At 36.9% G+C, this 16,775-nt stretch overlaps 1 protein-coding gene across 1 annotated transcript; it reads right to left on the minus strand.

Moving 5' to 3' along the window:
* Positions 1–15,693: 15,693 nt before the first annotated feature.
* FERD3L (Fer3 like bHLH transcription factor) lies at positions 15,694–16,185 on the minus strand. The gene has a single exon (XM_007455397.1). It carries the CDS (start codon positions 16,183–16,185, stop codon positions 15,694–15,696), a length of 492 nt encoding a protein of 163 aa, XP_007455459.1.
* Between the last annotated feature and the right edge of the window lie 590 nt (positions 16,186–16,775).

Raw genomic sequence — 16,775 nt, forward strand, 5'->3', positions numbered from 1 at the left:
GCAATATATTAACTATATTTCTTCCATTCCATCCCAATAGCTATTATTTCTAATGCTCCCACATCCAATAGCTGCACGAGTTGGTTGAGTGTATGTCCCTCATTCTACTATGAGCTCTTTATTAGGCAAGATGTCTTAACCAAACTATAAAATTTTGAGAACAGAGCCAAGTCCATAGTAAGCATCCAATAAATATTTGATAGTTTTTTGTTGAATTGGTAATGAAAGTTAGCACAAGAACTGGATGGCGATCAGAGAAAGAAAACTCAATTGGATCCAACCCAATTTAAATGTAAACTGAGCCTACATTATCACTACTTTTCACCCTCTCCTCACTATGACATTTATGTGCTTGTTTAGTTTAGGGCTACACATAAGAATGACCATGAACATTTGACTTGGGGAAGGGGAGTCAGGAAACTGTTCACCTTCTTGATCATTTTGTCAACCCCTTTCTCCCGAATGAGATATTTATGTAGCCCAATAACTTCACTAAACTGTAATAAAATATATCTTCATGTTTTCTTTCTCTATAATTTCTGTAGAAAACATATAATTTGCATGCATTTTTACAGAAGAATCTTAAAAAGAAAATAAACTTTTAATTATATATGCTAGCATATAAAATACAGTCAGTAAATCCAACAGACAGTGACAGCACAAAAGGAAAAAATGACTGTGGGGGGGGGAAGAAAGAGAGGAGAAGGGAAGCAGGGGAGATCTGTAATGATTTTAGATTATTATTATTATTTTGTTATATGAAGCCACTTATCCTTGCAACATGAATGATAAATGAGCAACTAGTACAACTGTAATACAGTACAATACATTGGAAGCCAATTACTAATGATATAGGAACGTTAAAAAGCAACTATAACTAAATCGTAGAAAATCAGAGTATGAAGGAAAAACATTAGATTTATGAAAGAGTGAAGTGTACTCTAAAGAACATTGGGAAAATCAGAGACATAATAATGGCATTATACTTTAAGCTGATGAAGAAAATGTTATAAATCATATCTTCTGACTTGGAAATTCTCCCAATGGTTGGAATTTTATTTCAAGAGGACCTCTATTTCTGAATTAAATGCCATAAATCTGAGAATTGTATTCACTTTTGTCACTTGATCCGTTTGGTAATAAATTTATGGTAAGCCTCCATGAAAAGTTTCCAGCTACCCTCAGATTCATAGTTAAGGTTAGTGTGAGTAGTACTCTCTCCTCTTAAAAGATGTTTCCTTGGAGTTTGTCTACACTGTCCTTTTGAAGCTCAGACTCAGAATCTCTGACCTCGGTGCTGCTTTTGACGTTGTTTTGGGTTCTGTGGCTGTGACATTATAACTTTAGCAAATTATTTATTATACTAGTATTGCATGTAGACAAGAACCAGCCTTAGTTTTCAATCCAGAAGTTGTGTTTTTTCTTTTGTTGAGATGATGAAATAAACATCTTTAGAAACAAATTTTCTCTGCTTTAATGTTAAAGTTTCACATTTAGAAGTTCATCTCAATTTAATTTTAATTTTGTCAAAGAGCAGGAAAATAAAGTGAATAAAAGGAGAAAAAAACCCTGAAAGTAACTCTAACCAGTAGCACAAGGATAGTTATATCCAACTTGACTAGTGGGATGGACCTGGCCAAAACACAGAATAGATTTGTCTAATAGTCATATATTTTTCTTGCCTCCCCACTTTTTTTTTGCTACTCCAAGCACCATAAATATGATAAATATCATATATAGGGTCTTTAGCTGACAGAATACATTATGATTAATTATGAAACAGAGACTCTAATGAAATGCAGCACCTGAAGGAAATACCAAAGATTATGCAGTCTTGAGGTGGTAGCCTTTTTATTATAGTATCAGGCAGTAGGAAGCTATATATGTATGTCACACACACACACACACACACACACACACACACACACACACGTGTATTTCTGAAGCATTTAGAAAAATAGCCCAATTCAGATGCAAGGAATTATTTCTTTCACATGCTATGAACATAAAGCAATAATAATACAGAAAATGACACTAGCGGAACATATACAGATGGCATGAAATAGAAATCATCCCAGTAGCAACAGCTATTTTATTTTAAAGATGGTATAAATTGAAACCATAGGAACTAACAGAAACTCTTAAAGGAGCCCTTCAGTTTATGCTTTAAAAAGTGCGTTACTGAGCTGAACACCCAAACAATGCTGGACTGCCTTTGCAAGGAGAATATGCAAGCCTTCCTCTAATTGACATGGGCATGGAGCTACATTATAGCAACATTTGTCACTGTTACCTCTAGAGAAGGAGGCAGCTGGTCAATATTTGGCTCCATTGTTAAGTGTAAGCTTGGACAAGATATTTTAACTAATTTGTTTCCTTATTCGTAAAGTGGATACATAAATATTCATTGTAGTATTTTGTAAGGATTGGATGACATAGCTTATGTAAACAGCTAGTGCATAGTAGTTGTTCAATTAACTCACTCCTGTCTCAGCTGGCTTTGTGTGCGGTTCCTCACTTATCCCTGGGAGTGTGTTCAATAACTCAGCTCAGCAGTCCACAGGAAAGAAGGTGCCTATGAAAGGTGAGGCCAAAAACCAGGCAAACAAATCAACTTGGACTTATTGCTCATTATTTTTCAATTTACTCTTTGCGTTCCTTTTGACTAGTAGTGAAGATAATGGAGTAGGAAAGGAGTAAGTAAACACTGTTGTTTTGGGTGGTCTTTTTTCTTTAGAATTCACCCAGATTTTAAGTCTCGATGACTGATTAATTTTTGACAATTAAATGAGAACAAAGAAAAATTGTAAATACTATGTAACATGCATGAATCAACGGATAGGTTTTGTTTTGTTCGAATTAGCTCTCTAGGGGCTAATACGATCATATTCTAGGTATTAATTTAGCTTAAGTGGTTCCCACCAAAACTGTTTTGGTTTCTATGGAGACTTTTTCTCTGGTTTACTGGTATATAACTGTTTCCTCACCTTTTCATTTCCTGAAATAGCACCAAGTACAGTAACTAAATTTTGACTAATATAAATCAAAGCACATGCTTTCCTTTCAGTAAAGTCCTCTATTTCAACATGCGTGCAGGATTTTCCTTTTTAATGCATTAGACATCTGTTATTGCTAATGGGGATAAAATGTCACATGTTAAAAACAATAAAAGTTATTAAAAGCAGTGCAGGTTTTAAATATTTTGAAATTATTTATGTTACAAGTATAATTTTTTTCTTTAGATGTATGGTAGAGATTTCAAACAATGAGGATAAGAAGTATGTGAAAATGAATATGTGTATGAACATGCAAATATGATCATATAAAGCTTTTATGGATCACATTTATCAGGTTATAATGTACACTTTAAAAAAATAAAGTAAATATTAAATATTACACAATCTCCATATACCTTTACTCACACGATCACATGCACACTCATGCATACAAACGTACACACATTGTGTTCCCATGGGCTAAATAGGAGCAAAGCTATGATACTAATTGTTTAAAAGCCAGCAATTTCATTAGATATTTGAAGTGTATTCCTGACTAATCAATAATGTCTTAGCATTAATATAGTTTACCGTAGCTATTTTAGTTGGATGTGTCTCTTTGTGTGTGTGTGTATGTGTATGTGTGTGTGTGTGTGTGTGTAATTACAGGTGAATTCAACTGTGTTTAAAAGAAGGAACACCTCAGCATTTTAATTGAATTTCCCATTTCAGTGTCAATGAAATTAAAGTCATATTTGCTAACTACTTTTAACTTTTTTTTTTTCGGGCCTCTCACTGTTGTGGCCTCTCCCATTGCGGAGCACAGGCTCCGGACGCGCAGGCTCAGCGGTCATGGCTTACGGGCTCAGCCGCTCCGCGGCACGTGGGATCTTCCCGGACCGGGGCACGAACCCGTGTCCCCTGCATCGGCAGGTGGACTCTCAACCACTGTGCCACCAGGGAAGCCCCTCTTTTAACTTTTAACTTTTAACTTTTAACTTTGTACTTAACTAACTTCAACTTCTCTTTTGGGGCGACTGTGGGAATACTTGTTTTATTGAAGAAAGACTTATAAATGAAAATCGTTTCTCCAAACCCAATGATTTCATTTATATAAAAGAAAACAAAAATGGGGAAGCAAATTGAGGTTGTTTGAAATCAGGATCTGGGTATTCCTGCAGGAAGAGAAGGGCAATAACTGGAAGGAATCATGAGAGGGGACCTCTAATATGCTAGTAATGTTTTGTTCTCTAGTATCTAAAGAAAAGTATTACAGAATATCACTCCTAAGCATGTAAAATACCTAGTCTAAATGTTTTAAGCTTAAAAAGGCAAGGGTTCTCACATAAGTAACAGCATCCTGCCCTTCAACTAAGAGTAAAACTTACAAATTGTATTGTTGTGTGGCTATTTTAAATTCAAAATAATTTTATTATTTTTCTCTTTTTTCATTCTTTGTGGTGATAAGTTAAGATTTACTCTCTTAGCAACTTTTCTAATATATAATACAGTATTTTAAACTATAGTCACCATGCTATATATTCGATCCTCAGAACTTACCCATCTTATAAATGGAAATTTGTACCCTTTGACCAACATTTCCCCATTTCCTCCACCCCACAACCCCTGGCAACCACCATTCCACCCTATTTCTATGAGTTTGGCTTTTTTTTTAGATTACACGTATAAGTGAGAACATACATTTGCCTTTCTCTGTCTGACTTATTTCACTTAGCATGATGCCCTCAAAGTCCATTCATCTTGTTGCAAAAGGCAGGATTTCCTTCTTTTTCAGGGCTGAATAACATTCCATTCACATCTTCTTCAACCATTCATCTGTTGATGGAAATTTGTTTGTCTCCATGTCTTGGCTATTGTGAATAATGCTGCAACGAACATGGGGGATGCAAATATCCGTTCCAGATAATGATTTCATTTCCTTCGGATATATACCCAGAAGTGGGATTACTGGATCATATTGTAGTTTGATTGTGATTTTTTGGAGGAAACTTCATACTGTCTTCCACAGTGGCCGCACCAATTTACACTTCTACCAACAGTGCATGAGGGTTCCCTTTTCTCCACATCCTTGCCAACACTTGCCATTTAACAGGTGGGAGGTGATAACTCATTATGGTTTTGATTTGCATTTCCCTGATGATTAGTGATGTTAAGCACCTTTTCATGTACCTGTTGGCCATCCGTGTGTCTTCTTGGAAAAATATCTATTCAGGTCTTTTGCCCATTTTTAAATTGGATTATTTGTGTTTTTGCTAATGAGTTGTATGAGTTCCTTATATATTTTGGATATTAACCCTTTACAGACAGATAGTTTGCAAATACTTTCTCCCATTCCATGGATTGCCTTTTCATTTTGTTGATTGTTTCTTTTGCTATACAGAAGCTTTTTAGTTTTATGTATTCATACTTGTTTTAAAATAATTTTGTTGTTTTTCTGTTTTCTGTCTACAAAAGGATGATAGAAAACTGGAAGAATACAAACAAGTACAAAAATGACCAGTTCTTTTATAACATGTATAAAAAGAACATTTATATTTATAGATAAAAGTATGCTACATACAACTTATATATTTACACACATTCCCATATGAAACAGAAATGAAATCATGCCTCGCATATTGCTTTCTTTATAATATACTTTTCTACTTATTTATGTTAATAATCTATGGCACAAACTATTTTGTACATCATCCTTTCAATGACTGCAACAATTTAAAAGTAAGTACTCACGTTTTTAGACATCTAGGCTGTTTTCTATATTTTGACATCAAAAACAATACTGAGATGCATATTTGGTAGTCTAATCTTTGTACATAATTTTGATTATTTCCTTAGGCTAAATTCCTACCAATGAAATTTCTGTAAGCAAGCCATAAGAATCCACAAAATGTCCTAATGTTGTAAAATATGGCTTAGATCTTCCTAACCAAGGAGCCAAGGTTCAGAGAGCATTCTTGAGTCCTTCCTAACTCCTTTCTTGATATGGTGAATTACCTGAACTTCAGATACTCTTGAATCACTCCAAGAGGAAGTAGTTCTGCTTCCAGGGAAAATTCTGTTTTTCTCATTGAGTCAATGACCCTCATCTAATCAATGAATGTTCAGTAGGTTTCCTGAATGGCAATTCCAGACACTTTGTTTTCTACAATTGGCTGGCAGCTGGTCTTGGTAATTATATTCAGGCCTGATATTCTTACGTGGGGCCAATGCTCAGTCAAAACCTGGAGTAATTCTTGGGCTTGTTTTCAATATATGCAAAGACATTGGTACTCACTTAAATACCCGTTTTAGTGACAAGTGATGGAAACATTAAACAATCATTAATATTATAACATACGAAGTATTCAAGAAAGAGATACCAGTTAGTAAAAAAAAGAGCAAAGCTACCAGAGTATGGAGGAAAAGAAAGAAAAATAAAACCTTTTTAGAGGTTTGATCTGGGAGTAAAATATTTTTACATATATACCATCCATTCTAATATACACGTGAAGGTATTCTGATGGAAGTAATTTTGTATGTATGCATGTTTGTATGTATGGGAATCATACAATGGAGAGAGGGGTTATAGGTACAGAAGTAGAAACTTTGAGGCTGTCCAGGGTAAGGTCCCTGAGGTATGGTGTATATTTTCATGTGAATGTAATTTGGAAAGAATTTTGTTGTGTTTTGTTGTGTAATGCTCTTGAGTTCTGGGCATTTTTCTGCCTGCTTCATGTTAACCGTAGTAGTTGATTGAATTTGATGAAATATAGTAACACTAAAGTTTAATTTGTAGTTGTGTCATCTTGAAACAAAGTGGCACCCAATATATATATTTTAATTGAGCTCATCTGCTCTAATTTTAATGGGCTTCAGTGAGATTAGGCAAATGAACAGTGATGAAAGAAATGGTGTAGCATGTTCAATAAGATCTACAATTAACAAAACCACTACTTGTCAAATGCTTGTTAACTACAGTCACCACATTTTTTCTCGTCAAAAATATGAACCCATGGTGAGAATATTTGAAACTGGGTATGTTTCCCAAGTCGGAAAAGTTTTAGTAAAGTTCAGAGGGCCCTTCAAATAAGACTCTTGAAGTTGAATCAAAGCATTTAAAAGGAACAAGATATTTAATAATTATCCTTTTAACTTTCTATGCAAGGAGGCAAATTTTTCATATAAAATAGTAGATGTGAAAAAAAGTTACCTATTTTTAAATGTTGAGAAATTATGTGCATAAGTTAAGGCCAACTTTATCTTTTCAAAAACTGATGTTTAAATTGCAAGTAAATCTAGGCCAAAGCTTTTCAGAGATTTTATATAAATCCACTAGTGTCAGAGTGAAAAGGAACACATGTGAATATAGAAGATAAGTCCAGGTGCCAAATTTTCAAAGACTGTAAATGGCAGAAGTAACACAGGATGTCCAAGGATGCATTTTGGAACCCGACGTCCCCTTCTGCTGCTCCAAATAGGGGTCTTTTCTCTTTTCTTCCTGATTCCTCTCTGTTGCAGGTGGCAGCCACTTAACCCTCCTGGGTGCACAAGGACTCCTATGTCCCTCAGAAAACCTAACACAAAGCATGGCCATACTACCTCATTCCAGGTGACTAGGCTGAGTGAGGCCCAGGTTTTCGGATTTCACATCAGCCATCATCAGGCATGCATAAATGTTTAGTATGTGAGGCAGTCCTACTTCTCAATTACTTTCACAAATACAGCAGCTTTCAAGATGAATTTGCTCAGAAAAAAAAATTACTAGAGGATTTACCAATTGAGCTATCGCTTTTTCATATGAAAGCTTTTTATGCAAAATTCAGAGATTATTTTAGGAATGTAGGATTTACAGTGACCTTCCTGGCAGACCAAAGATTATAATTATGTATGTCATGGACCAGAAGCCTTACCCTTAAATTTTTATGTTTTTAAAACAAAACTAAACAAAAACACTTTATTAGGGCAACAAATTGGGCACAAAATGCCATGCTAAAAGACTAAGTCTGAAAGACTTTGATTCATTTAGGAGAGACAGTACAACTATTTAATATTGCTTTTATATGTGTTCTCATGAGTCCTTCTTAAAAGGCTGAATTGTCATTTTGCTCTGCATACACATTCAACATTGAAAGGGCATAAACAACAATTACAATATTGGCTAAATATTTATTTTGCATGAGGCACTGTACTAAGCACTTTACATGATCTCTTATGATACTTTTAATAAATCTATGTTAATTATTTCCACTTTACAAATTAAAGCCCAGGAATTTTAAGTGAGTTATCTAAGTTAGTAAGTAGCACAATTAGGATGTGAAGCTCCTCACTACTATAAATCCATACCTGAGAATGTAATCTGGCCAAGAATGCCAACATGGACCAAGGGACATAGAATCAGATACTCAGTTCTTGACTATGACCTTTAGGGGTACAGTACTGATTTTTATTCCAGGACCCACATAGTACCATGCACAAACTTGGTTTCACTTTATGGAATACTTAAAGAAAAATTGTAGAACATGATGTGAATCAAGTGTATGTGAATGTCTCCCTGAAATTAATGATAATTTATATTCATAAGGTGCTTTATAGGTTCAAAGTAATGTCAAAATAATTATCTATTTTTTCACTTTTTATTTTGAAATATGTACTTATAGACTCACAGGGCATTACAAAGATGGTGCACATAGGTTCTGTGTACCCTTCACTCAGTTTCCTCCATTACTTAGATTGTATATAACTACAGTACAATATCAAAACCAGGAAATTGACATTGGTATGAAATGATACAGTTCTATGTCATTGTATCACATGTGTATTAGTGTAACCACCATTGCAATTAAGATACAGAACTATTCCATCAGGAATCAGCTGATTTGAATAAATCGACACTGATTTGGAAAGCATATATTTAATATAATGTCTGGGCTGCTGACAAAATAGAACTCCTTTGAATGAATTTAGTTCATTATTTTCAGATTTAAAGTCATTTCCTTTTTAATATATGTTCTATTACAGTAGCAGATTAAATTAGGAAGTTTTGGAAGTATATTGGGGGTTTACTGCTCCACTTAGAAGGATACATAGACTAGGACTAAATGCTGACACTTAAATATTCCAGGAATAAGAAATTTGGGACGATAAAAAAATTCATTTCATTTTTTTTCAGCTTATTTTAAAGCATTATACAATGAGCCCTGCTCTTTATATATTTTATGCTTTCATGTGTTACCATTGGTGGTGAAGTTGATGTCTTATTCTTTGAATTTTCATTGCCATAGAATTGGAAGGGATATAATAATAATTATAGTGATGATGACATGTATTTTAATAGTAGTTATCATTTACTGAGTGCTCACTCTGCACCATTTAGTCTGTATACATATTTCAGTCAACTCTCATAAAAGCCCTATGAGACGAGTGTTATTATCTTTAAAGATGAAGAAACCGAGGGTCAACAAGGTTAAGTAAGTTGTACTAGCTTTCACAGCATTATGCTATGTACTTGTGATTCAAACCCACCTCTGTCACACTCCAAAGCTTGTGTTTATGTTCATCAAGAGTTTTTTCTCTTCTCTTCTGGCAGGATTGCACTGAAGCCACCTGAGGAAAGTCGTGGCTTTAAAATATCCATAGAAGATTAGTTCAGAGACTCTTCAAAAAATTCCATCAGTAGTCCACCTTCCCCATTCCACTGCAGCGATTAAATCCCTCCACATGATATGCCCATGCCTACATTTCTGATCATCAGTAAAGATGAAGAACATTTACTAATTTTTACCACACTATTTCTACTTAAATACAACAATCATACAATCGTTCACAAATAAACTCAGACCCTGAGAGTTTGGTCTCTGAAATACTTGACTGTGTGTAAATCTTGGCTTCACTATTTATTAGCTGATTAACTTTGGGAAAGTTATTTAACTTCTTTATTCCAAAGTGATTTCATCACTAACAGAGTAATAATAATGTCTATAGGCTAAAATTATTGTGAGAACTTTAATAGTTATCAACATGTGCTGTCATGTAAGTATGCAATACAGTAATTATAGACATTACTAATTATTATAGGTATTATTACTTCATCCAGACCTAATAATCCAATTATTCTCTTGTTCTCCTTTAGACCATTTCTAGTTTCTCCAACATTTCACTAAACTATGGGATTAAATGTAGCCAACATTTTACTAAACTGTAGGACCAAATACAGTCAATCAGTTTAAGATCTGACCAGTAAAAAATACAGACTGTGAAGTTTTGAAGAAGTTACAAAATTATCTGCAGTAAAATAACTGTGTAATCACATTCATCATTCATTCATTCAAATATGTTTACATGACATTGTTGTCTTCTATTGTTCGCCAACTGTTTGTTCTATTTCCATATTCTTACAGATATTTTCCTCCTTTTTGAAGACTGGAAATTATAAAAAGCTGTCCATAACAGCTGCTTTGAGATCATCTACATTTGCTTGCTGCAGGTGGAAATCTCCTTCACAGAACCTTAAATAGCAGGTTGTAAAATTTGGCCTTTGAGGGAGCCAGACTGTACCAGCCTTTTGTATAATTTATCATCCACAGAGTGTGTTAAGGTGCTTTTGATCTTGAAGGCAATATCTTTCAAAGAAATGTGTTGCTTATATGTGACCATTGGTCCTTTATAGGAATCTCAGTATCATGCTGATTTCCATAGGTGAATGAATTTTTAAGATGGTAAACTGATGCCTCAATTTACTTAAGAGACTCTAGATCTTGTTGAAATCCATTCAGAGGATCAAATGAAAGAAAGTATGCGAAGGGTGCTTGGAAAACAATAATGTGCTAAGTAAACATTTTATTATGATAATTATGACATTTTATTATGATAATTCCCAGCATATTTGTCAAACTCTTGACTTCACTGAATATTAAAAGTTCTTTGCCTTCTGCAAAACTGAGTGGAATTCTACCAAATATTAGCCATAAAGAATGTTTAAAAATACATTCATACTATTCTTTGCATTTCCTTACACATCCTTACGGAATGTGTTTTAGGCACAGAACTAAAATTTGGTATCACAGAGAACGTTGTGGAAATTTATAGACTTTGGTTTATAGACACTTGAAGAAGTTTTTCCGTCTTTCGGGTATTTTATTCCTGTCAGTTTGCATTTTGCTTCTTTCCTTTCCTCCTCTTCCTTCGCCAGGTTTGGTTTTGAGCTTTGGATTCAAAGAAACCCCAAAGTCAAAACAAAATGGTCAGAACTGCTGACTCTTGTTTTGTAACCTTTTTTAGTCAGGCATTCACAGGAAGAGAGGGCGCTGACCAGAAACTGGGACTAACTTCACCCAAAATGTTGGGAAAGTTCAGGAACCTTTGACTGAACTTGGGCCAAGATATAGATATATACCAACACTTTTCTAACACATTTGAACCACAATTTAATCAAGTAATATCACCCCATAAGTAGAGTTAGTACTTAAAGTTCAATATTAATCTGCCAGCTATTTTTGATAAAAATAAATCTAAATAAAAATAAAAATAATCTAATTTATATTTTGTATTAAATAGAATCTCTTGGTTTTTAAAGTTGCAGGTACATTTGGGAACCTCACACGTGAAGTATACCTAAGTGTCTTCATTAACTTTGAAATTTTCTTTGAAGATTTATAATTACAAAAAAAGTTATGCTAAACTGTGCTTTATCAAGTTTCATTTCAAATTTTTGAAGCTGTTATAAACCTTCCACAATAGTGTTTTTATAATGGAAATGCTGACAAATGCAATAATAAACACGAATCCCAGGGTCTTAATTTATGTTCATGCAGGAATTATGCATAATAGCATAAAATTTGGTTCAGTTTCTAGTGCTAATTTTGCCAAAATCTGTTTTCACATTGGGTAACTGTAAAAGATGATCAGCCTGAATGGCTGCCTGTTGATGGCAAAGGCTTTTGATTATTTTTACTTTCCTTGGAAAGCCTGATTATCTTTCAAATATGATTTCATTTAGATCTTTTTTTTTGGTTTACATATCTGAATACTAATAGTAACCTGATAGTTATGGGGAACTTAGTTTGAGACCAAAAGGCAGTTTTCAGTCAGTAAAGAGTGTATAAATAAATCACCTCCAAGCAATGTCTAAAATGGTATTTACATTCCAAATGTCCAAATTACTTTAAGATTTCAAAAACCAATTATTACAATTTTCCAGAAGTAATTGATACCCTTAGGATTTTTTTAACTGTTGGAAGGTATTGAAAAAACTATGTCTGCTAATATTTCTATTAGTGTTGGTTTAGGAGGTAATAAAGAATAAGACAATTTTAACATAGGATGTGTTAAATACTAAAATCACTTGTATTAAAGAGTGCACTGAATTTATGGATCTAACATGGGAAAACTAAAATTATCACGTTGCTTAGAAAAGCTGAGTGTCAAGACATCGAGGCGTATGGATTCATGTTCGAAATGCAGATAATTTTGCTTTAACTCTATGGATGATTTGGTATAAGGAATAAGTCAATCCATTTTTTTCTGTTTTTTTTTTTTTTTTTTTTGCCACTCCGTGCAGCATGCAGGATCTTAGTTCCCTGACCAGGGATCGAACCCATGACCCCTGCACTGGGAGTGTGGAGTTTTAACCACTGGACTGCCAGGGAAGTCCCCATTTTTCTGTATTTCTGATCCTTATTTGGTTTCAAATTACTCAGTTAGTACAATGATTAAGAAGAAATCTTAAGAGACTTTACATTTTAGAGCAGCTTCTAAGCATATAAAAAAATCAAAGAATGAAGCTTTTATGAGCTGTAACAGTTTTAAGAATCATGGACATAATTCTAATAATAATGGGAAAAACCTTTTTATTTAGAGCTTCTTTGGGTATTATTTACTATACTGAATAAGAAGTATCCACTGTAGGATACCATGAGATTACTAAGAATATAACAGAATGGTTCAGAATATGAAGGAGAGCATTAAGGATGATGGATGGTTGTATTTACTCTTCAGGACCCGATGATTTTGAGGTCCTTTGTCTACGCAGTTTTTTAAAATTTCTGATTTTCAAAATTGGTTCTTTCAACAAAATATTAATGATTCCTAAAGTTGAATCTTTTTAGAAAAACTTATTCATCACTTGCAGATTTAAAAAAATGATGTTTAATTCTCAGGAGAACTTTAAGTGGGAGAAGGAAGGGAGCTTCTATAAGCTCTTTCAATTTTGAACCCATTCACCCTATATGTAAAACGTCAACACACCTTTTTAATTGAATGAATAAATAACTGGATAAACATGAGGGATTGATGGAGCCACTTGCAATACAGAAGAAGTTGGGGAGCAGAATACTGTTTGATGATGAGTTGAGAAATAGTTATTTTTCTTTGACACATTGAAATGAGTAATTTTAAATGTCTTTAAAAATACACATATGCTAGTCTGAGCAGTCAAAAAGTTGTCTAGAAAAAGAGGAGAAAATGAGTAATTTTATTTTATAAAGCTGATACAGAGGTCATTGTCCACACTTCAGTTTATTTTAGTAAAGGTGCTAGAGGATTAAAGAAAAAGAATACACTCCCTGGTTTTGCTGTTGTTTGGTTTAGTTGGTTACCTTTTTTTCTTTCACCTGTTTATCCTGATGTTCTTATGGTAGAGGTGGAAACAATCCTGGTGAAAAGATACTCAAAATAAGAAATCATCTTTGCGAGGGTAGTCATTTCAGAGCTAATTCAGTTCCTATAGATAGGAGAACTAGGAAAAGTTTTAAATGAAGGTGTATGAGAGACAAGAAAATCGCTGTAATTCTGGTGGGAGGGAGTGTGAACTGGCAGATCTGCTTGGAAGGCAATCTGGTCATTTGTAGCCACAAACTTAAATGTTCACTTGATGAAAAAATTTCACTTCTAGTTACCTAATATCAGGAAAGTATCAAAGGCAGAGAAGACATTTATAAGAATGCTCTTGCATCATCATTTATTTTTTTAAATAAGAAAATATCTTAGCTATCCACTTGTAAAGGATTGGAGTTAGGTTATGATACACGGATATAACAATAAAATACAATGATTAGAATTACGTTTGAATAATATTTAAAGTCAAGGGAAAAGTGCTCATTCTATAAGGCTGAGCGGAAAAAGATAAATTCCAAAACTATCCCAAATTTGTTAAACACATTGAATTTATTTCTGTATAAAAAAAAGACTAGAAGGAAATAGATAAAAATGCTAACTGTGAGGTAATGAGGAGTGATTTAAATTTTATTTCTTTTTTAAACTTCGATTTTCCAAACTTTTTGGGATGAGTATATATTACTTCTTAATAAAATGAATTATATTTCTAAAAGTATGATAGGGAGACTTGTGTGTGTGTGTGTGCCTCCGCGCAAGGATGTGAGAAGTGAGAGCAATATAGTGTTGGAATAACAGGATTTATTTTTAGGATTACGGACTTTACAGTTAGATGGGCATTATTCATTCCGCTTCCTCTCCTCACTTACCTACTCCTGTCTGAAGAACCCCAGTTCAGGTGTTAGCAGGTTGCCCAGAAGGAAGAACTGTGGAATGGCAGACCGTCCAAACTCGAGGGAGCCCCTCAGCATGGTCCTGCTTCAACCTCATCTCCATCGCACACATTTTGGCAAAGTGGAAGAATGCATCTCCTCCTCTGACGTTTTGTCTCTCCTGTCCCTAGATGCGAATAGAATAAAAGCTATCTTTCCCTCCCTTCAGCTAAAAATTTGAAAGTGCGCACTCAGGTGTCGCTGCCCCTGGGAGGACCCAGCCCTTTTCCCCGCTGTAGGCGACAGGGGAAAGCACCCGCGGGCGGTAAAGGCTCGGGGCGCCCAAGACACCCTGTAAACCCAGGTGCACCTCCAGCTCGTGGGCCGCAGCAGTCACCTCTGGGTTCAAGCGTCCATAACAGGGTTGCTGTTCGGATCCTAAGGGGAGGGAAAGGGAGGGGGAGGGAAGGAAGGGGGGGGGATAATGTTCTTTTTTAGAGGTCGCCCGTCCCTTCGACTCCCCTTCCTTTCTCATCTCCTTCATTCTGCCTGTTGACAAGCCTAAGAGGACCGGCGGAGAGATCCGGAGCCCCTTGGCCTCTCAGAAGACCCAGTACCCCACTCCTCGCGGGTTTCTGGTCCAAGGCCTCCCTAAGAGCACGGCCGGAGCAGAGTGCCTGCCTGGGATGGCTGAGCACCGATTCTTGAGGCTTTAAAAAAAAAAAAAAAAAAAAAAGAAGGAAGCCCCTACCCTAGAGAGTCTGCCTTCTTGAGTAAAACACACACACACACACACACACACACACACACACACACACACACACACAGAGAGAGAGGGAGGGAGATATGGGGCTCCATAGAAGCCCCCGAAGTCTGCCTTTTCGGAGAGGATTAGCTTCCCACCCGCCTGACAAAAGCTGCTTTGGGGCGTGGGCCTCGACTGCCCCAACTCCTTCTTAACCAGTCCTAACTTGCCCCGCCCGCTCCTGCCCCACACTCCGCTGAGAGCGATCGCGTATATATTAACTCTACGGCTTCCACGCTTCTCGAGGGCTGTGGGAATTTTATAATCCAGAACCAAGCTCCCGAAGGCCAGACGTTCTGTCTTGGAGCGTCCCTCCTGGCCTTTCAGCCACACCCACTGCCGGGTCCCGAAATACCCCAAACCCGCGCGCGCCCAGGCGAGGAGGGGGCAGACACTTTCATCCCACACTGGCTCAGCCGGTTTCCTTCTCGAAGCTCTCCAAGAGCTCGGTCATGAAGGAAATGTAGACGATGGCCAGGCGTAGGGTCTCGATCCGAGACAGCCTCTTCTCGTAAGCAAAAGTGGGTACCTTCCTCCGCAGCTGGTCGAAGGCCTCGTTGAGGTTGAACATCCGCTTCCTCTCTCGGATGTTGGCGGCTTGGCGCTGGGCGTACGTGATCACTCTTTTCCTCTTGGGGCGGCCCAGCAGGGAGGCGCCTCTCCCGTGCTCCTCTTCCTCCTCATTTCCCCCCTCTTCTACTTCACCCTCCTCTTCTTCTGGATCGTCCTCAAAACGCGCCAGACTCCTGGGTCCTTCCTCTCGGAGCACAAGGTCCTGGTGGTCTCCATAGGGGACCCCGGGTGCGAAGTCGCAGAGAAGAGGGTGCCCCGGGGAGGCTAGGGACAGGTCTGCGACGAAGTCCAGCACGGTGGCGTCCACGCAGCTCTCGGGATAGGCTGCCATCGCGTCGGCTTGGCCCTGCGTCTCATCGGTTTCTCGAAGGGAGGGGCGAGGCTGGTGATGGGCTTCCTAATAGCCCTGAATCTGATGGGTCACCATCACCGAAGGACCAGGGGACATTAATATTTATAACCAAGCTGGTAACAGGATTAGTTGCACCGACAGGGAAGGCTCTGACAACGTCGCTCCTCTCGAAACTGATGGAAGACGACAAGCTTGAGCACGCATGGAAGACTCAAAGGGACAGGCCTCCAATTCCGCGATCCTTTTTGCTGTGCCACCTGGGACAGTTCCTTCTTGGCAAAAACTCCCAGCCCTTACCTGCTGTGCTTTTTGTGTCTCTCCACACCCCCGCAGCCAACTAATATTCTTCAGGCTCCTTATCTCATGTAGTTCTTTAATTTAGCTTTGGATTTTCAAAGCAAGGATGTTTTCCACCGCTCTGGCTTCTCCTTGGCTTCAGAGTAGGAGTTCTGAATCTTGCCACCCTAGGCTGCCAGTGGGTGTGAAACAACTGCATGTGCTTTTAATGATGTCCTGAAGAGGGGCCCTGTCTGCCAGGGGTCGAGGGGAGCTGTTTGTCTGGTATCCCA

The sequence above is a fragment of the Lipotes vexillifer genome, unplaced genomic scaffold (genome assembly GCF_000442215.2).
Source record: "Lipotes vexillifer unplaced genomic scaffold, Lipotes_vexillifer_v1.1 scaffold1314, whole genome shotgun sequence".
In the NCBI taxonomy this organism is placed as follows: Eukaryota; Metazoa; Chordata; class Mammalia; order Artiodactyla; family Lipotidae; genus Lipotes; species Lipotes vexillifer.